The following is a 23519-nucleotide window of genomic DNA, read 5'->3' on the forward strand; positions in this document are numbered from 1 at the left end:
AACATCAGAGTGAAAACGACCTACACTATTTTCTCACTTGATAAGAACTTATATGTATTTTACATTACCCGTTATAACCTGGATACCATTTTGAACGGAAACAGGAATTTACTTCTTGTGTAAACCAGCAGAAAATAGTTGAATTCGTCCACGATTACATCATCAAGACACAACGCTTCACATTTTCTCAGGAAAATACTTAAATTAACTCAACAACCTTCTCATTATTGATTTATATTCCTACAATAGCTTGTTGTTCACGCACAATTGTAACTCTCTAATTATGACTACTTAGAGAATAGTTGTATTTGATGTAATCTGTATATATTACTCTGCAAAAAAAGAAACGCACAGGTGAAAACTCAGGAATGTAAACACTTTATTTTGTTTCCAAATAAAACTTTAACTAATGATCGCACGAACGTAAAATTTCACATGGATGTTGTCAAGAGTCAGCTTTACAACATGCAGCTATCATTTGTCTCTGAAACCATTGCACCGGGCGTACAGATGGCGTGGAGGTCAGTACCTGTTGTGACCACCTCGAGCTTGCAACACAGCTTGGCACCTCCTGTCCATGGACATGATCAGTCTTTGAATCCGTGCTTGGGGATCCTCCTCCATTCCTCCTGCAAGGCTTGAGACAGTTGTTGCAACGTTTGGGGTTGAGGCTGACGACGTCGAACGCGTTTCCCAAGCTGGTCCCACAAATGCTCTATTGGGTTCAAATCGGGGATTTTGAAGGCCAGGGAAGAACTGTGATGTTCTGATTCGTCAGGTAGTCCATCGTGATGCGAGCCACGTGCGGTCTGGCGTTGTCCTGTTGGAAAACGTGACGTTGAGGGTTGATGACAGGTAAAGATGACGTTGCAGAATTTCATCCCTGTAACGAATTGCAGTCAGGTTACCACGGACGCAATGTCAAAAGTACGTCAATACAACTCGTTAATATTCCTCATTATGTTTTACATTTAAACCAGCTTCCATATACCCGGGTAATGTTTTTGGCTATTGTGTCTGTTACGCATAAAGGTATCCTTTTCGTCATATAATCGTTATTCAGGTTTCATATGTCCATAACAAAATGTCCGCAAGTGAGGGATTATGACATTCCACTGTAATTGCTGCTTTATCTTCACGCTAGTTAACAATGACGTAATTCCCGTAATCTGAATATAGCGGTATCGGCCGAACCCTTACGTCAGACTAGCCATCTTGAAGGTGATATAGTTATGTTATTACATACGAGGGCGAAAATATGGGGTTCATATGGGGCAAAATATCACTTTTCATGGTGACGTGACGTCATGTGCTATGACGCCACGTTTATTCTATGACGTTGCGTTCTACAAGCGACGACGGTGGGTAGCCAGCCTATGTCTGAAAGTATATTTTGGTTTATTTTCCTGAATTTGACGACTTCGGTAATAAACAGAATATTATTTTCGCCTGTCCTACACACTACCCGCTGACGTCATGGAATATTGCTGACCCACTCACTCACTCACTCACCATGGTCATCGGTCGGTCAACCGACCCCAGCTTGCTTCAGGTCCACAGGAAGTACATACATTAATATAATATATCTCTTCTACGCATGCAATCACTTGTCACGTTCCCTACTTTGTTACATTATCCAACATTTATCTTTCCATTACCGTCTAACAACAATATTTACATAAAGCACACTTACAGCAATGTAACACACTTAATTCATATCTATATGATAAAGGTCACGACGATAATTTCCTATACAATTGATCCGACCTCTCTGAACAAACCGCTGTGTGTGACACATGGCGGTATTGACCTAGCTCCACTTCAGCACTTGATATTGTTTCACTATTTTAACAATTACAAGTGGAAACGCAACAAATTAGCCAACAGCTAAGTATACGATCATGTATATGATGAAGAGAAATAGTGTAACTGTTTGAAACTAACCTGCTACCAAGTCGACTATATTGTTATTTTGCAAAGGGACCCGTGAAGATTCAGATTGGAATTGATCTTCAGTAACCCATGTTTGTCGTAAGAGGCGACTAACGGGATCGGTCTACTCCCAGTTATGAGACAGTGGAGTAGGTAATTAACAAAGAAAGAAACACACCATACCCCTGCCTGATAGAATGGATTAACCCTAGCTAATTACTGATTTGCTTTGTAACTGAATCTTTTGGAGGTAACTTAATGAAACTTTATAAGATAAATTGATTAACATGCTCCGGTAAATGTCTTTAAAAATTAAACACTTTGTGTAGGTAACTTCATGATCATTTGAAAGAAATTTTAATTTACCTAGTCAGATTTACCCTGCCTCCGAAACTACAAGCTATAGTTTTAAGAAATAACTCTGAAATACAAGGCATTTACAGTCGAACTGCCTGTTATGCCAAATCCTTTTTACTCGACACAGTACATTTATGGAATGCCCTACCAAGAGTCATGTAGTCTCACAGAATTTGAAAACCTAATTACAATAACCAAAACAAGATTTATATTGACCTTAATTATGGATCTTGTTTTTGTCAAATCGTTCATTGCTGCCTCAGGCTCGGATGTAGCGACCTTAACGCCGATAAGTATAACAGACATTTAACAGACAGTCCATGTTGCTCTTGTCAACATCAGAGTGAAAACGCCCTACACTATTTTCTCACTTGATAAGAACTAATATGTATGTTACACTACCGTTATAACCTGGATACCATTTTGAACGGAAACAAGAATTTACTTCTTGTGTAAACCAGAAAATAGTTGAATTCGTCCACGATTACATCATCAAGACACAACCCTTCACATTTTCTCAGGAAAATACTTAAATTAACTCAACAACCTTCTCATGATTGATTTATATTTCTACAATAGCTTGTTAGACACGCACAACTGTAACTCTCTAATTATGACTACTTAGAGAATAGTTGTATTTGATGTAATCTGTATATATTTATATGCAGTTAAAATATATTCATGCAACAGTCAATATCGATGACGTCACATCCTCCATTTCATTTTGTATTTTATGTTGCATGGGAGCGGTGTTAACATAAGCAGTAATGCTTGCTCACCAATCCCCATTCATTTTCATAAATAATAATAAAATATGTTTAATCCAAAATGACTTTCAAACTTCATAATAGTCAATAAAATGTGTTATCATAATTACATATTCTTCTGAATAAATAGAATATTTAATGAACTATTTCTTCTTTGTAAATAAAATCTTTGATAATCTATTTCATTAATCAACTCATCAATGAACTATGCCTCCTGTGGGTACTCTTCAACAACTGGGCTGACCCAACTTTCATTGTGGGGATCCGGAAACACCACCTATGTGCACTGAACCATTAATTAATGTGTCTCACAACTGGGAGTTCTCACAAATGGGAGGACACCATTACAACGGAATCGGGTTGTCAGGCTCGCTGACTTGGTTGACACATATCCCAATTGCGTAGATCGATGCTCGTCTGTTGATCACTGGGTCGTCTGGTCCAGACTGTATTACTTACAGACCGTCGCCATATAGCGGGAATATTGCTGAGTGCGGCGTAAAACTAAACTCACTCACAAATTTGCAGGTTATCTTATGAATATTCACTTACGATTAACAGTTTAAATGTTATACTGTTAAGCCCTTGTTAGAAAGGCTATCGCGTTCTGTGGCAGATGAATATTGAATACAGAGGACAATATAGATGCAAAATGCTAGCTGATTGCAGCTTCTGCAGTCTTTACTCACTATAATCACACCCAACAAAGTTACAATCGACAAATTGTTTTGTTTATTTCTCATTTGAGATGCGATATATATGTAGACAATGACGTCAGCAAATATATTTCATCTAGTATGTTATATGTGAATCAGGGAAAGTGACCTGACCTTTGTTAAAAGCGGATGGTACTTGACAAATATCCTAGCTGGTTTCCTGATTTACGAGTAGAGTCTCTTGAATTCCTTGTTTCAATCATATTTGTACCGCGTTCCTGAAAACAGAGGGAAATATAATGAAAGCTAAGTATGAGGGGAGGGAGGAGTTCGATGTTTGACTACGAGCACGGGTAATGAATCAGACACTCATAACCCGGATTAATCTACGATTAATCATAAGATCGTAAGATTTGCCCAAGGGACGCAACTCTGTACAGCGTATTGCGGGGCTTGAGAACTCTCAATGCAGTTAAAGGGCAGGTTTGCAAGGAACTGAACTTTTTTGTCTTGCACTTTTTCAGCATAAAAGTGTTTATCATGTGAGTGAGTGAGTTTACTTTTACGCCGCTTTTAGCAATATTCCAGCAATATCACGGCTGTGGACACCATATAATGGGCTTCCATGTGGGGAATCGAACCCGGGTCTTCGGCGTGACGACCGAACACTTTAACCACTAGGCTACCCCACCGCCCCTGTTTATCAAGTAGTTTCATAGCCAAAACAGTATATAAATCAGACTGACTCTACGAGTCCCGTGAACGAATCTCTTCCTCCGGAAATACTGAATCCTGACACTCGTTTCCTGAAATCAGCAAGACACAATGCTCGTATGATAATACCTATATATAATGTCAATCGTATGTATGTATTCAAAGTTTCCCCATTTTTTATCACACTTTACTTCGACTTAACAGAACTTCGCGGTACATACTTATAATTGAAACCTTGTACTCTTCACAGAAGATAACAGAAGTCAGTCGTACACGTGTAAGTGATAGAATTTCCTCTTTATTAATATCGCTTATATTCGAGATAACAGAAGTCAGTCGTAGACGTGTAAGTGATAGAATTTCCTCTTTATTGATCTCGCTTTTATTCGAGATAACAGAAGTCAGTGGTAGACGTGTAAGTGATAGAATTTCCTCTTTATTGATATCGCTTATATTCGAGATAACAGAAGTCAGTCGTAGACGTGTAAAGTGATAGAATTTCCTCTTTATTGATATCGCTTATGTTCGAGATAACAGAAGTCAGTCGTAGACGTGTAAGTGATAGAATTTCCTCTTTATTGATCTCGCTTATATTCGAGATAACAGAAGTCAGTCGTAGACGTGTAAGTGATAGAATTTCCTCTTTATTGATATCGCTTATATTCGAGATAACAGAAGTCAGTCGTAGACGTGTAAAGTGATAGAATTTCCTCTTTATTGATCTGGCTTATGTTCGAGATAACAGAAGTCAGTCGTAGACATGTAAGTGATAGAATTTCCTCTTTATTGATCTCGCTTATATTCGAGGTACCAGAAGTCAGTGGTATATATTTATTGTTGAAAATGTATTGAAAATGTACTGCTTCAAATGTGCACGCCATATGCTTCCTTTCAGGGTGGATGAATTGGAAATTATGCATAAAATATAACCAAGAAACTTCAGTTTTCTTCTCATTGTATAAAATTTTGTATTGATAACCACAGCGTTTGTTAAAATTTGTTTAAAACATTTCATTTTTTGTCTTTTCTCATATTTCCCATGATTAACTTGATAAAAAAACATTGCGATCCTCTGGTGTTAGGTTCTAAAATGAGTGGCAAATTACTTTAAAGATGCCATCAATCTCCAAAATTGTATACATGTATATTTTTTTGCTGTTGTACTCATGTTCTAAATGCCTTCTTTTAATCAATTGTACATGAGCCCGAGGCCTTAATATTGAATAGAATGATGGATTGGGTTTGATGTGACTTAAATTGCATGTTGAACAACTCCTTTAATCAACTCAGCTTTATATAAAGAACAAGTGGACAGGTGTTTCAGAAGCGTTTCTTTAAAGATGACGGATGACAAAGTAGGCACAATTAATGGATTAGAAGTGAAGTCTTTCTTGACAACTGCAACAGGGTATATAACGAAACGTAGCTATGATAGTACAGAAAAGGCGTTGTTGCCATTAATGGTGTCTAATGCTGTAATAAATGGGCAGTTACCAAAAGAATTTGATTTAGCCACTTACTAAATAGTGAAACGTTCACCTTCATGTGAAAATAGCAAAAGTACTTCAATATATCAAAAGGCCTGCAACATTGATTCTTCAACACACTTCGCGTCTACAATAGTTCTTCAACATGCCACGGGAATGTAATGGCCATTTTCAACGTTTCACAGGCCTGTAATAGCGGTCCTACAACATTTATGCAATGGGTCTGTAACAGTGGTTCTTCAGCATACCACAGGCCTATAATAGTTGTTCCTCAATATACCACATGCTTCTGACTGTGTTCCACTGGTCTGTAATAGTGGTTATTCAACATGCCACTGGTTTATAACAGCGGCTCTCCTGTAAACTACGGATCTGTAATAGCCTTTCTTCAATATACCACTGCTCTGTAATAGCCTTTCTTCAATACACCACTACTCTTTAATAGCCTTTGTTCAATATACCACTGCGCTCTAATAGCCTTTCTTCAATATACCACTGCTCTGTAATAGCCTTTCTTCAATGTACCACTGCTCTGTAATAGCCTTTCTTCAATATACCACTGCTCTGTAATAGCCTTTCTTCAATGTACCACTGCTCTGTAATAGCCTTTCTTCAGTATACCACTGCTCTGTAATAGCCTTTCTTCAGTATACCACGGGCCTAAAACTGTGTTTCTTCAATATACTACGGGTCTGTAACGGTGGTTCTTCAATATACCACTGCTCTGTAATAGTCTTTCTTCAATATACCAAAGGCCTAAAATTGTGTTTCTTCAATATACTACGGGTCTGTAATAGTGGTTCTTCAATATACCACTGCTCTGTAATAGTAGTTCTTCAATATACCACGGGTCTGTAACAGTGGTTCTTCAATATACCACTGCTATGAAATAGCCTTTCTTTAATATACCACGGGTCTGTAACATTGGTTCTTCAATACACCACTGCTCTGTAATAGCCTTTCTTCAATATACCACGGGTCTGTAACATTGGTTCTTCAAAACACCACTGCTCTGTAATAAAATTTCTTCAATATACAAAAGGGCTTAATATAGTTTTTCTTCAATTTACCTCTGATCTGTAAAAGTGGTTCTTCAATATACCACGGGTCTGTAATAGTGTCTCTTCAATATACCACGGGTCTGTAATTGTGTTTCTTCAATATACCACTCAAGGCTCTGTAATAACCTTTCTTTAATATGCTACGTGTCTATAATAGTGTCTCTTCAATATACCACGGGTCTTTGAAAGTGGTTCTTCAATACACCGATCTCGTGTGAAAGTGAAAATAGACATCACAAACAACTATGGTTACACTGAATTCCAATTTCTTGTTTCATAAGAAAATGGTATTTACAAACGAATTTTAATTTTAAAATTTAATAACATCGTATATCTATAATTTATGGCGCGGTGTAGGCAACATGACCTTAACTAAGACGTGAAAGACAGCCCAAGTTTGATGAGGTCGTAAAATGATTCACAAAGCATCTGGTTCACTGGTTACACCTGTTATGTGTTTTTTGCGCTTATTCAGTGTAGTTCTGTAACGCACAATGTGATTGATATAATATCAAGTCCGTACCAGACCGCCAAACGTTTCTATCGGCAGAGCCTCGTTTTGAGATTTCCAGGATTTCCAGCATTCTTTTTGTCAGTGCTCGCTGCACGACATGTTTGCAAGGATTATAAGGAGCGTAGTGTTGCAATATACCAGTGCTTAGATGTATCAAATAATACTGATTAATATTTATGTATCCAGTTAAATGAATTGTTCCTAAAATTCTGGACTGGTTATTGTACTGTTGCGAAATAGGACGGAACCCAGTCAACAGGAAACGAGACTGTTGTGTAATCAATGTTTTGACTTGACTGTCCTATAGTAGTGTTTCTTCAGTTTACTACGGGCCTCTTATGTAGCCTTTCTTGAATATACAACGGGTCTGTAAAAGCGGTTCTTCAATACACCACGGGCCTTAAATAGCGCTTCCTGAGTATAGTATGGACCTGTTACAGTAGTTCAATACACCACGGAGCTCCAATCGCGGTTTTTTATATACCACGGCCTGTAATTTATTCCTCGTCGTCTACCTTGCATTTGAACTCAACTGAGTTACAATAGGTCACTTTCTGTACATTTACAAGTGTATTTAGGCTATAACTCGATCATGTTCGAATTAGCCACATCGTGTGTGTTTGGCGATTAGATAGACTAACAACTAATCTCTGAAATGAACATATTTTACTGAAAAAAGTTCATAGTAAAAAAAAAAAAATAATATAATGAAAAGGAGCCCTGAGACCTGAAGCTGAGGAAATCTAGACTTGCCACATTTTCTAGACTTGCGTTGGCTTTCTTGGATATATATGCTTCAGGGTCTGTACGACAGGCTAGCAATTAGATTGCACGCCTGAAGGTATAATGGCGAATATGGAACCTCAGATATGTGGATGTCTATCAGTGACGCTGTAGGGTCCTCGTTAACGTCTTAATGGAAGTCACAGTACTGCCGAGTGGCCCAGGCAACTAAAGCACATTTCATTGAACCATGGAAATTTGAATCCTCGTTTTCGTATTGTCACGTATGTCCGAGGAGAAGGTTGATATTAATCTCAACATCAATACAACAACAGCTGCTGTACGACACAACACTTTGTATTTCAATCTGATAAAAGTCAGTATATTTACAATTCATTTTTCATCGCAATGTCGAAGATTTCTATTGTCCTCACCTCGACGTGATAAAAGGTGACACAGTCGTAAATTTAAAAAAAAACGACCAAAAGACACTAACCGTAAATGTGGTTTTAGGTGTTTAATAGATATATGTACACCTGTCGCACATAGACACTGACATGAAAAGAAAATCAGTGCAACATATGCGAGAGGCTTCAATGAAAACACTGTAACATTATAGCACTGTATTGTACATACTTGTAAGAGACATGTTCTGTGGACAAATTTATAAGAGTGCTATTATCCACAAAACCCAGTAGTTGTGTAGCTATCGTAACAGGAAAATGAGAAAGGGTGTGACGTGTCGTATTTACACGGTATATGTTTTAACAAGGTAAAAGAACGACAAAACCTACTGTGAACCAATAGAATATATATCATATTTAATGCATATCATATAATATCATGTCATGTCATGTTATGTTGTCATGTCATGTCATGAACCCGTGAAGGTCCGGGTTAGAATGAACCTTCAGTAACCCATGCTTATCGTAAGAGGCGACTAACGGAATCGGGTGGTCAGCCTCGTGGTTGACACATGTCATCTGTTCCTAATTGCGCAGATCGATGCTCATGCTGTTGATCACTAGATTGTCTGGTCCAGACTCGATTATTTACAGACCGCCGCCATATAGCTGAAATATTGCTGAGTGCGGCGTAAAACAAACTCACTCACTATTTTGCAGGTGCTCTTATGAATCCTCACGTACCATTAACAGTTTAAATGTTATACTGTTAAGCCCTTGTTAGTAAAGCTATCGCGTTCTGTCTCATGTCACGTCATGTCATGTCATGTCGTGTCGTGTCGTGTCGTGTCGTTTCATGTCAAGTCATGTTGTCGTCATGTTATGTCATGTCATGTCATGTCACATATAGCATATATCATATCATATCATATATCATAGCATATCTAAGATTTGTATTGTTTTATCAATTAATATAATTATCATTTACAGATTAAAATAAATGAATGTAACAAAGAGTGTTAGGTTGATGCTGGCACAGTCAGGCTGATCAGTCTCATCATCATCTCAGGACCATTGTCCCCTCTACACATAGCATACACAACAGGACTTCTCCCAAGAAGTGCTGGCACTGCCTCCATCTGCCTCCCCCACCGAGACGGCCAGAAGGCCTGTGTTGCTGGCAGCAGCCCCTCTCTTAATGCCACCCACCACACTGGGGGTACCAAACCCAGGCACCGAGAACAATAGTGAGTCGGACAACCTGGTGAGTGAGTGAGTGAGTTTAGTTTTACGCCGCACTCAGCAATATCCCAGCTATATGGCGGCGGTCTGTAAATAATCGAGTCTGGACCAGACAATCCAGTGATCGGGCAACCTGGTACACTTGGGGTTATTTCGCAAGCAAGGTCCGCATATTTGCCATGTTTTTTCCTGAATATTTTTAATCAATTTAGTTCCAAAAGGGACAGAGAATTCAATAATATTTACTTTCATTGAATTTATAAAAAAAACCCCGAAAGGTCAGGTTTGTTTGCTTCAGGTTGTATACGAACCTGTTACAAAGAAATGTATAATTATCATTTTCCATGATGCGCTATATGTTTTGGGTGAGGCATGACACAAGCATGACAAAGGCGGCAATAAAAGGATCGACCTTCAGATGCTGTGTTTGTGCTTACAATCTGTTGCACAGTCTTCTTAACCTACATGTCATACCTATTTTTCTGAAAATTATATTGTTCTGGCATGTTTTACAGAGAGATTGAGTGGTCCTGACACAGCCAGGCGAGTTAGGCTCATCATCAGCTCAGGTACCATAGCCTCCACTATACGCAGCCCAGGCGCTCCTTTCACGAAGCAACCTTTACTAAGGTTAACCTTAACTCCTATTCTTTAACATTGCACTAAGGTTACCTTAGTGACTTACGATCACCTTATTGCTTTGTGAAAGGAGGCCCAGAACGGGCACATTTCCGAGTATACGTAGGATCCCCAACACAGCAGCCTTCTGTATTATTGTCAGAAAGGCTGTGCTCCCGGCACACTCCTGACCTGCGCCAAGAGATCAGGAGGTACCAAACCAAGGGCACCGAGAGCGATGGGGAATCGGACAAGGTGGGATGCAAGCCTGACACTTCGTAAGCGTTTTTCGAGTCCAAAGGGACAGAAAATTAAAATGCCATTGGTTTTATAAAAAAAAGTACAATATCAGGTTTGTTGGCAGGGTCTTTTCTTAGGCTGTATATGACTCTAAAAAAAATGATACTGACAGTAGTTGTCAATTTCCATGACTCCCTGTATATACTTTGGGTCGTACCATGGGCCTCGGAGTCAAAACCACAACCAAGACGGTTATAAAAAGATCAAGCCATGCCATCATGTCTCTTAAGACACACTCACAAGGTTTGGGACAGTATCATTAAATTCATACATTAAGGCGAGAAAGCGATGGCCCTAATCAGCCACCATAGGTAAAGGAAAGCCTTCTGTTTCACTTTTCAGGCAAGCCGACTTTATCGAAGGGAAGGACTCGGCAGGACTGCTCTTCTCTTCAACACGCAAACTCGGTGCAGCGGTGGTTCAGAGAGCCTTCCTTTGAGCCTGTACTGATTTGCTACGGCACTTCGTTTGGTTGACTCTCATTTCTGTGTTTGCTATTTTTGTTCTTTATATTATTATTACATTCGGCATTAACTCACTCACTCATTGTATGTATATGAACAAATTTCCATTTATTAATGCTACATATTCTCATGTTTAACATTAATTTAACACTTACTGTAAAGTCAAAATCTAACGTATTGTTATCACGTGTACTTATACATCTATGCTCTGCTGAAAATTCCCTCCGGCAAAAATACTCCCTTAAGTAACCACTCACATGTCTGTAGTCAACAAACACATGAAAGGAAAGACACAATACTGACAATCGCGACAACAATAACTGTAGCGCTACTTTTTCCTGTTAGGACTCCACACACCTGTGTTTGTATACATAATAAGTAGGCTATTGATATCCTACTGTTGCTCTGTCACCTGTCTATTTGTTCTGGTGAAATCAAGCCCTTCTCACGGATTTATTGACCGTGCCGCCACGTAGCAGTTTGCCTTTGTTTCACGGTTCATCACGTCACACATCGTCAGGGGTTGTATTATCAGTTCATGTATATTTCACAAGTGCTCCGGGATATACACTGCGACTGCGAGAGACAGACAGCGAGGCTGGGTTAGACGCGTGCTTGGGTTGTGGGTCGCTGAGATACAGTGACGCTGCAAGAAGGAAACGCAGTGAGTTTATGTTTGGTGGACTTTGTGGTTGTGCTCGGGAGGTACAGTGACGCAGTGAGAAGGAAACACTGTAAGTTAATGCTTGGTGGACACATGGGGTTGTGTTAGACGGGTTGCTGAAGACACATACAGCTCGTGTCAGAAGATATACAGTGTCACAGATAGGGCAGTGTCTGAAAATATACAGTGAGACAGTTGTCTGAAGATATACAGTGGGGCAGTGTCAGAGATATACAGTATCAGATATAAATGAGACAGTGTCAGAAATATACAGTGTCAGAGATATAAGTGAGACAGTGTCGGAGATATACAGTGATGCAGTGTCAGAGATATACAGTGTCACAGATATAAGTGAGACAGTGTCACAGATATACAGTGTCATAGATATACAGTGTCACAGATATACAGCCGCATTTTGTCAGAGGAACATTGTAACAAGATGCTCTACAGATGTTTAAGAAGACGAGGTGGATTCCGGGTTTTGTCTCTGCTCGGCATGATAATGTTTTTCGCGTTTACAAGTGTGTCGATATTCAAAGTCCTTGACGATTCCTACATGCATGAAGGAAAAAGGCAATTGCTGAACAAGGTAAGGGGAATCAATATTCTCTGCATAGCAAGTATCGTTCTTGGCGCTTGAGAGAATATAATCTCAAATACATCACTGAAAACTCATGTGACTGTGGTTGTTCATGAACGATATGCATTATGTGTACACTTTAATGACCTATTTCTTTCTTTGTTTGATAAGGTAAGTAAACATTGCCATCAGTGCCACAAAATATACGAGAATATTTCCTGTGTCTATTTTTTTTCATTTGTGCTAGCTTTCCTGGTGCATACGTATACGTATTTTTTGCATGGATACGTATTTGTTGCATGGATACGTATTTGTTACATGGATACGTATTTGTTACATGGATACGTATTTGTTGCATGGATACGTATTTTTTGCATGGATACGTATTTGTTACATGGATACGTATTTGTTACATGGATACGCTATTATTGCACGGATACGTATTTGTTGCATGGCTACGTATTTGTTGCATTGATACGCTATTATTGCATGGATACGTATTTGTTGCATAGATAATACGTATTTGTTACATGGATACGTTATTACAGCATGGATACGTATTTGTTGAATGGATACGTTGCTATTGTATGGATATGTTGTTGTTGCGTTGATACGTTTTTGTGTATGAATACTTTCTTTGGGTATGAAGACTTTCTTAGTGTTTGATTACTTTTGTTTTTAACATGCACTTTCTTCGTGTATGAGTTGAATGACTCCTATGCAGATCTAATAGATACAGAATACATATGTATCATACTTGTATGTAAGTTTATGACAGATCGTATCGATGCAGCGCCGACTGAGATGTAAGAACCGCTGGGTATATACGATGGTTCAGAGGATTGTTGATTTCATTGAGGCTTTGTCAGATAACGTCAACAGGAGCAGTATATGTCGTTACAGCAGGACAAAGCGCTTCTTCAACACCCGATATACCCAATGAGTGTTCAATCATGCATGCGTGTTGTCATGTTCAAGATTCACTCGATCTTAACCCTTGTTACAAGAGACGATAATCATCTCAGTTGAACATGTGAGAGTTTAGACTGACACCAGCATATGGCAGATAAGTCAGTTCAAACCAGCCGGCATGTCTCTGCGCGTTGCTAGCGGGTTATGGCTGACATGACTCACTATAGAATGTCGGATGAATTATGAATCGAGCTGTTGGCTGTGGCAAAGGAGGATGTAATGAGACCATTCACGTTTTGTGCCGTCGAATGTACCGTTCTGCAAGATTAATCATGTTGATGAATGATAAAGTACTCTCTCTGAATCTGGAAACAGTGCAAACAAGGGCGGAGCCTGTCGACAATGGACTAACAACATTAGCACTATCTATGTGATATCTATCTGCATTCGATGTGCAAACTATTCGAACCCTATTCAAACACTATCTAAATACTGTCTCAATACTGTCTGAACACAGGTGAAACATAGCCCTGAAAATATATGAACACATTCTGAATTTACCTGAATACCGCATACTATTTGAAACGTATTTGGACACTGAACACGATGTTAACTATATACACAGCCTGAACAACTCTGTTTTAACAGTGTTTGAGTAGTACTATAACATGCCCCAGAAAGGAGTCAGCTATAATTAACGTGTAGATAAGCACAGCTGACTTCCAGTTAGGTGCTTTATAGTACCTCATTCACACTATAACTTCTGCTGGAGGTACAACCTTGTGACCCTATACTGAACTATCACTTTGCCCCAGGTCTTATCGAGTTGAGTTGTGTTTTACGTCGCATCGACATTATTTCAGACATATAGCGACGAGACCATGGCAAGCTGGTCTTATCGAGAGTAAACACTTTAATAGCTTCATGTCCCTGATTTACGTCTATTTACGCTCTTTCTTATGCTACACGGACACGTGATATACATAATATACTACATGGACACGTGATATACATACATACTACATAGACACGTGATATACATACTACATGGCCACGTGATATGCATACATACTACATGGTCACGTGATATACATATATGCTACATGGACACGTATCTGATATACATGATATACATATACTACACTGATATGTGATATACGTACATGCTACATGGACACGTATCTGATATACATAAAACTACATGGACACGTGATAATACATATATGCTACATGGACACGTATCTGATATGCATACATACTACATGGACACGTGATATACAATATATGCAACAAGGACACGTGATAATACATATATGCTACATGGACACGTATCTGATATACATACATACTACATGGACACGTGATATACATACATACTACATGGACACGTGACATACATATATGCTACATGGACACGTATCTGATATGCATACATACTACATTGACATGTGATATACACACATACTACATGGGCTCGTGACATACACTCATGTGTATGCTACATAGACACGTAATATACATGCATGCAAAATGGACACGTATCTGATATACCTTACTGCAGCATCATTACATAATAAACATACATGCAACTTGTACACGGTTAATCCATATTTTATTGTCATTTGGAGGCAGAAGCTCCGTGAACAGTGTCGGCGTAACACAGGTGCTGCTCTCAATACCATGTGAACTACGTTCAGCTGGCACGCAGGTTGCTTGTGCAGGCCAGCGAGGCCAAGACGCCTTTGATAGTAAGGAAGTGCAATGTTAAAGATGACATGCCACAGATTGCCAGGGGCAATGTGGTCCTCATCAAAACGCCACGCTACGTCGCTGAGACTGACAGAACATAGTGTAAGGTGATACATTTTATGGCAGACTTAAAAGGTATTTGAAGTTCCAGACACTGAATAAGATATGTTTGCCGTGTACAAGCCGTTGAAGCAAAGGGAATTATTTGTTTCTATTGACACGTGATATCAGTAAATGGACACCATGAATGCTTCAATACGCTGTTGCCGTTGATACGTGCATAACTGTCACGGTGGTTAGGTGAATAATATCAATATCTCTTACCGTGTTTACCTGATGTCCATAACTGTCACGGTGGTCAGGTGAATAATATCAATATCTCTTACCGCGTTTACATGATGTCCATAACTGTCACGGTGGTCAGGTGAATAATATCAATATCTCTTACCGCGTTTACATGATGTCCATAACTGTCACGGTGGTCAGTTGAATAATATCAATATCTCTTACCGTGTTTACATGATGTCCATAACTGTCACGGTGGTCAGGTGAATAATATCAATATCTCTTACCGTGTTTACATGATGTCCATAACTGTCACGGTGGTCAGGTGAATAATATCAATATCTCTTACCGTGTTTACATGATGTCCATAACTGTCACGGTGGTCAGGTGAATAATATCAATATCTCTTACCGTGTTTACATGATGTCCATAACTGTCACGGTGGTCAGGTGAATAATATCAATATCTCTTAGTGTGTTTACATGATGTCCATAACTGTCACGGTGGTCAGGTGAATAATATCAATATCTCTTAGTGTGTTTACATGATGTCCATAACTGTCACGGTGGTCAGGTGAATAATATCAATATCTCTTACCGTGTTTACATGATGTCCATAACTGTCACGGTGGTCAGGTGAATAATATCAATATCTCTTACCGTGTTTACATGATGTCCATAACTGTCACGGTGGTCAGGTGAATAATATCAATATCTCTTACCGTGTTTACATAACTGACGGTGTCCATAACTCTTTACCGTGTTTACATGATGTGTCACGGTGGTCAGGTGAATAATATCAATATCTCTTACCGTGTTTACATGATGTCCATAACTGTCACGGTGGTCAGGGTGAATAATATCAATATCTCTTACCGTGTTTACATGATGTCCATAACTGTCACGGTGGTCAGGTGAATAATATCAATATCTCTTACCGTGTTTACATGATGTCCATAATGTCCAGGTGAATAATATCAATATCCTTAGTGTGTTTACATGATGTCCATAACTGGTCACGGTGGTCAGGTGAATAATATCAATATCTCTTACCGTGTTTACATGATGTCCATAACTGTCACGGTGGTCAGGTGAATAATATCAATATCTCTTACCGTGTTTACATGATGTCCATAACTGTCACGGTGGTCAGGTGAATAATATCAATATCTCTTACCGTGTTTACATGATGTCCATAACTGTCACGGTGGTCAGTTGAATAATATCAATATCTCTTACCGTGTTTACATGATGTCCATAACTGTCACGGTGGTCAGGTTGAATAATATCAATATCTCTTACCGTGTTTACATGATGTCCATAACTGTCACGGTGGTCAGGTGAATAATATCAATATCTCTTACCGTGTTTACATGATGTCCATAACTGTCACGGTGGTCAGTTGAATAATATCAATATCTCTTACCGTGTTTACATGATGTCCATAACTGTCACGGTGGTCAGTTGAATAATATCAATATCTCTTACCGTGTTTACATGATGTCCATAACTGTCACGGTGGTCAGTTGAATAATATCAATATCTCTTACCGTGTTTACATGATGTCCATAACTGTCACGGTGGTCAGTTGAATAATATCAATATCTCTTACCGTGTTTACATGATGTCCATAACTGTCACGGTGGTCAGGTGAATAATATCAATATCTCTTACCGTGTTTACATGATGTCCATAACTGTCACGGTGGTCAGGTGAATAATATCAATATCTCTTACCGTGTTTACATGATGTCCATAACTGTCACGGTGGTCAGGTGAATAATATCAATATCTCTTACCGTGTTTACATGATGTCCATAACTGTCACGGTGGTCAGTTGAATAATATCAATATCTCTTACCGTGTTTACATGATGTCCATAACTGTCACGGTGGTCAGTTGAATAATATCAATATCTCTTACCGTGTTTACATGATGTCCATAACTGTCACGGTGGTCAGGTGAATAATATCAATATCTCTTACCGTGTTTACATGATGTCCATAACTGTCACGGTGGTCAGGTGAATAATATCAATATCTCTTACCGTGTTTACATGATGTCCATAACTGTCACGGTGGTCAGGTGAATAATATCAATATCTCTTACCGTGTTTACATGATGTCCATAACTGTCACGGTGGTCAGTTGAATAATATCAATATCTCTTACCGTGTTTACATGATGTCCATAACTGTCACGGTGGTCAGTTGAATAATATCAATATCTCTTACCGTGTTTACATGATGTCCATAACTGTCACGGTGGTCAGATTGAATAATATCAATATCTCTTACCGTGTTTACATGATGTCCATAACTGTCACGGTGGTCAGATTGAATAATATCAATATCTCTTACCGTGTTTACATGATGTCCATAACTGTCACGGTGGTCAGATTGAATAATATCAATATCTCTTACCGTGTTTACATGATGTCCATAACTGTCACGGTGGTCAGGTGAATAATATCAATATCTCTTACCGTGTTTACATGATGTCCATAACTGTCACGGTGGTCAGGTGAATAATATCAATATCTCTTACCGTGTTTACATGATGTCCATAACTGTCACGGTGGTCAGTTGAATAATATCAATATCTCTTAGATGTCCATAACTGTCACGGTGGTCAGAATTGAATAATATCAATATCTCTTACCGTGTTTACATGATGTCCATAACTGTCACGGTGGTCAGGTGAATAATATCAATATCTCTTACCGTGTTTACATGATGTCCATAACTGTCACGGTGGTCAGTTGAATAATATCAATATCTCTTACCGTGTTTACATGATGTCCATAACTGTCACGGTGGTCAGTTGAATAATATCAATATCTCTTACCGTGTTTACATGATGTCCATAACTGTCACGGTGGTCAGGTGAATAATATCAATATCTCTTACCGTGTTTACATGATGTCCATAACTGTCACGGTGGTCAGGTGAATAATATCAATATCTCTTACCGTGTTTACATGATGTCCATAACTGTCACGGTGGTCAGATGAATAATATCAATATCTCTTACCGTGTTTACATGATGTCCATAACTGTCACGGTGGTCAGGTGAATAATATCAATATCTCTTACCGTGTTTACATGATGTCCATAACTGTCACGGTGGTCAGTTGAATAATATCAATATCTCTTACCGTGTTTACATGATGTCCATAACTGTCACGGTGGTCAGTTGAATAATATCAATATCTCTTAGTGTGTTTACATGATGTCCATAACTGTCACGGTGATCAGGTGAATAATATCAATATCTCTTACCATGTTTACATGATGTCCATAACTGTCACGGTGGTCAGGTGAATAATATCAATATCTCTTACCGTGTTTACATGATGTCCATAACTGTCACGGTGGTCAGGTGAATAATATCAATATCTCTTACCATGTTTACATGATGTCCATAACTGTCACGGTGGTCAGATGAATAATATCAATATCTCTTAATGTGTTTACATGATGTCCATAACTGTCACGGTGGTCAGGTGAATAATATCAATATCTCTTACCGTGTTTACATGATGTCCATAACTGTCACGGTGGTCAGTTGAATAATATCAATATCTCTTACCGCGTTTACATGATGTCCATAACTGTCACGGTGGTCAGTTGAATAATATCAATATCTCTTAGTGTGTTTACATGATGTCCATAACTGTCACGGTGATCAGGTGAATAATATCAATATCTCTTACCATGTTTACATGATGTCCATAACTGTCACGGTGGTCAGGTGAATAATATCAATATCTCTTACCGTGTTTACATGATGTCCATAACTGTCACGGTGGTCAGGTGAATAATATCAATATCTCTTACCATGTTTATATGATGTAAATAACTGTCACGGTGGTCAGATGAATAATATCAATATCTCTTACCATGTTTACATGATGTCCATAACTGTCACGGTGGTCAGATGAATAATATCAATCCCTCTTACCGCGTTTACATGATGTCCATAACTGTCACGGTGGTCAGGTGAATAATATCAATATATCTTACCGTGTTTACATGATGTCCATAACTGTCACGGTGGTCAGGTGAATAATATCAATATCTCTTACCGTGTTTACATGATGTCCATAACTGTCACGGTGGTAAGGTGAATAATATCAATATCTCTTACCGTGTTTACATGATGTCCATAACTGTCACGGTGGTCAGGTGAATAATATCTATATCTCTTACCGTGTTTACATGATGTCCATAACTGTCACGGTGGTCAGGTGAATAATATCAATATCTCTGACCGTGTTTACATGATGTCCATAACTGTCACGGTGGTCAGGTGAATAATATCAATACCCCTTAGTGTGTTTACATGATGTCCATAGCTGTCACGGTGGTCAGGTGAATAATATCAATATCTCTTAGTGTGCTTACATGATGTAAATAACTGTTATGGGGAACAAGTGCACGATGTCCATAACTCTTAGTGTCTTTACATGATGTCCATAACTGTCACGGTGGTCAGGTGTATAATATCAATACCTCTTACCGTGTATTAACTATTGATCTCAAAACTATTATATTCAACAGTTGATATAAACACTGTTACTGTAGGTAGGTGATGTTATAACTATTATCATGGACAGGTGATATAAAAACTATTACCGTGAACAGGTGATATCAAAACCTTCACATGGACACGTGATATCAATCTATTACCGTGTCCAGATGATATCAAAACTGTTACCGTAGACAGGTGATCTCAAAACTATTATATTCAACAGTTGATATAAACACTGTTACTGTAGGTAGGTGATGTTATAACTATTATCATGGACAGGTGATGTCAAAACTATTACCGGAGACAGGTGATATCAAAACTGTAATCGTAGACAGGTGATATCAAATGTATTATGATAGACAGGTGATATCAAAACTATTACCATGGACAGGTGATATCAAAAGTATTACCATAGACCAGTGATTTCAAAACTATTACCCTGGACACGTGATATCAAAACTATTACAGTAGATAGGTGATATCAAAACGATTACCGTGGACAGGTGATATCAAAACTATTACCGTAGACAGGTAATATGAAAACTATTACCGTGGACAGGTGATATCAAAACTATTACCGTAGACATGTGATATCAAAACTATTACCGCAGATAGGTGATATCAAAACTATTACCGTAGACAGGTGAAATGAAAACTATTACCGTAGACAGGTGATATCAATACTATTACCGCAGACAGGTGATATCAACACTATTACCATAGACAGGTGATATCAACACTATTACCGTAGACAGGTGATATCAACACTATTACCGTAGGCAGGTGATATCAACACTATTATCGTAGATAGGTGATGTCTCACGGCATTCCCTCATTACTGCGCCATCCCTGAAGTAGCGGCAGTGGTAGTTACTAGCTACAGCCATAAACGACCTTTAAAAGAATCATTTTCTGATCCGAATAATATTTACAAGCTTCCAACAACAACGTGTAGCATGTAATTGTCGTGCCGAGTGAGCGAAATTGATCAGATATCGGCCTAAGCCGTCTGTATATGGTACACACTTCGATTTTATACACATTCAGTTGTCAGTCTTTCCGTGCATAAATTGCAAAACGCCTTCTGGTCAGACCTCGGACTCCACAATCCGTCTTACTTCCCTTGCCTTGCTCCCCTCAGATAGTACAATACCCAGCTGAAGTCGTGCTCCAGGATATACACGCGGCACGTATCTGTTGCGGTCAGTAGTGGAGCTGTTGTTGGCTCAATAACACTCAGGAAGGTGTGTTCTTACTGCAACATGACATGTCGGCTGTGCTGGAGACGGCGACTTGGACGCCAAGTTACACTTCTTGCTGTGGTCGTATTTGTGAGCGTTTACATTTCAAAGAGGCTGTATTGGACCGATGTCCACAGGGCCGGGGATCTAGAACAGGTATGTAGACCAGGTAACTATGAAATAATGTATACAAGATCCGTTGTTATGATTGAAACCAAGTGTTAACATTACGTCTACAGTACAAGATACGTTATTTAGATGAAGAAAATAGGTATTAATGTACAAGATACGTTATTACGATGAAGAAAATAGGTGTTAATGTACAAGATTCGTTATTTTGATGAAGGAACTAGGTATTAATGTACAAGATACGTTATTGCGATGAAGAAAATAGGTGTTAATGTACAAGATGCGTTATTACGATGAAGAAAATAGGTGTTACTGTACACGATACGTTATTACGATGAAAAAAATAGGTGTTAATGTACATGATACGTTATTACTATGAAGAAAATAGGTGTTAATGTACAAGATACGTTATTTTGATGAAGGAAGTAGGTATTAATGTACAAGATACGTTATTACGATGAAGAAAATAGGGGTTAATGTACAAGATACGTTATAACGATGAAGAAAATAGGTGTTAATGTACAAGATTCGTTATTTTGATGAAGGAACTAGGTATTAATGTACAAGATACGTTATTGCGATGAAGAAAATAGGTGTTAATGTACAAGATGCGTTATTACGATGAAGAAAATAGGTGTTACTGTACACGATACGTTATTACGATGAAGAAAATAGGTGTTAATGTACATGATACGTTATTACGATGAAAAAAATAGGTGTTAATGTACATGATACGTTATTACTATGAAGAAAATAGGTGTTAATGTACAAGATACGTTATTTTGATGAAGGAAGTAGGTATTAATGTACAAGATACGTTATTGCGATGAAGAAAATAGGTGTTAATGTACAAGATGCGTTATTTTGATGAAAGAAGTAGGTATTAATGTACATGATACGTTATTACTATGAAGAAAATAGGTGTTAATGTACAAGATACGTTATTTTGATGAAGGAAGTAGGTATTAATGTACAAGATACGTTATTACGATGAAGAAAATAGGGGTTAATGTACAAGATACGTTATAACGATGAAGAAAATAGGTGTTAATGTACAAGATTCGTTATTTTGATGAAGAAACTAGGTATTAATGTACAAGATACGTTATTACGATGAAGAATATAGGTGTTAATGTACAAGATACATTATAACGATGAAGAAAATAGGTGTTAATGTACAAGATTCGTTATTTTGATGGAGGAACTAGGTATTAATGTACAAGATACGTTATTACGATGAATAAAATAGGTGTTAATGTACAAGATTCGTTATTTTGATGAAGGAACTAGGTATTAATGTACAAGAAACGTTATTGCGATGAAGAAAATAGGTGTTAATGTACAAGATGCGTTATTACGATGAAGAAAATAGGTGTTACTGTACACGATACGTTATTACGATGAAAAAAATAGGTGTTAATGTACATGATACGTTATTACTATGAAGAAAATAGGTGTTAATGTACAAGATGCGTTATTACGATGAAGAAAATGGGTTTTACTGTACACGATACGTTATTACGATGAAGAAAATAGGTGTTAATGTACATGATACGTTATTACGATGAAGAAAATAGGTGTTAATGTACAAGATACGTTATTTTGATGAAGGAACTAGGTATTAATGTACAATATACGTTATTACGATGAAGAAAATAGGTGTTAATGTACGATACGTTATTACGATGAAGAAAATAGGTGTTAATGTACATGATACGTTATTACGATGAAGAAAATAGGTGTTAATGTACAAGATACGTTATTGTTATGAAGAAACTAGGTTTTAATGTACAAGATATGTTATTACGATGAAGAAAATAGGTGTTACTGTACACAATACGTTATTAGGATGAGGAAAAGTGGTACGAGATATCAATAATATTTATGATGAGGAAATTGTGGATTTATTTGCGTATAAGCGTATTTGAATGGAATCAAATGCTCTTGAATTATGTCAGAAAATGAAGTATAGTCCCCAACAAATAGTTTGGTTTCAACAATCGATTTAATAGGTGACATATATAAGCTGTGGTGATGTGACTGTCGTCTAGCCGGAAGCAAGATATGTCGGTGTACGCTGTCATCACCAGGGGTATTCCAGGACTTATACCGGACGTAATGTCTTCCCTGGTCAGGTGTAGGTACAGATATGTCAGATACCGCCCCAAAGTCACGTTTGATGTAGGGGAG

At 38.2% G+C, this 23519-nt stretch overlaps 1 protein-coding gene across 2 annotated transcripts in view; it reads left to right on the forward strand.

Moving 5' to 3' along the window:
• The first annotated feature begins 11622 nt into the window (after positions 1-11622).
• LOC124255279 (N-acetylgalactosaminyltransferase 7-like) overlaps positions 11623-23519 on the forward strand; it is a 32379-nt gene continuing 20482 nt past the window's right edge. The window contains exon 1 of one of the 2 annotated variants that reach the window (XM_046689147.1): positions 11623-12492. In XM_046689147.1, the coding sequence (XP_046545103.1) occupies positions 12343-12492 (150 nt within the window). In that variant the 5' untranslated portion in view covers positions 11623-12342. Of the gene's footprint in view, positions 12493-21124; positions 21357-23519 lie in introns of those variants that run through there. The other variant, XM_046689148.1, reaches the window with a different exon arrangement.

This window comes from Haliotis rubra, unplaced genomic scaffold, assembly GCF_003918875.1.
Source record: "Haliotis rubra isolate DU_JTF1 unplaced genomic scaffold, ASM391887v1 Scf6, whole genome shotgun sequence".
NCBI classification, from domain to species: Eukaryota; Metazoa; Mollusca; class Gastropoda; order Lepetellida; family Haliotidae; genus Haliotis; species Haliotis rubra.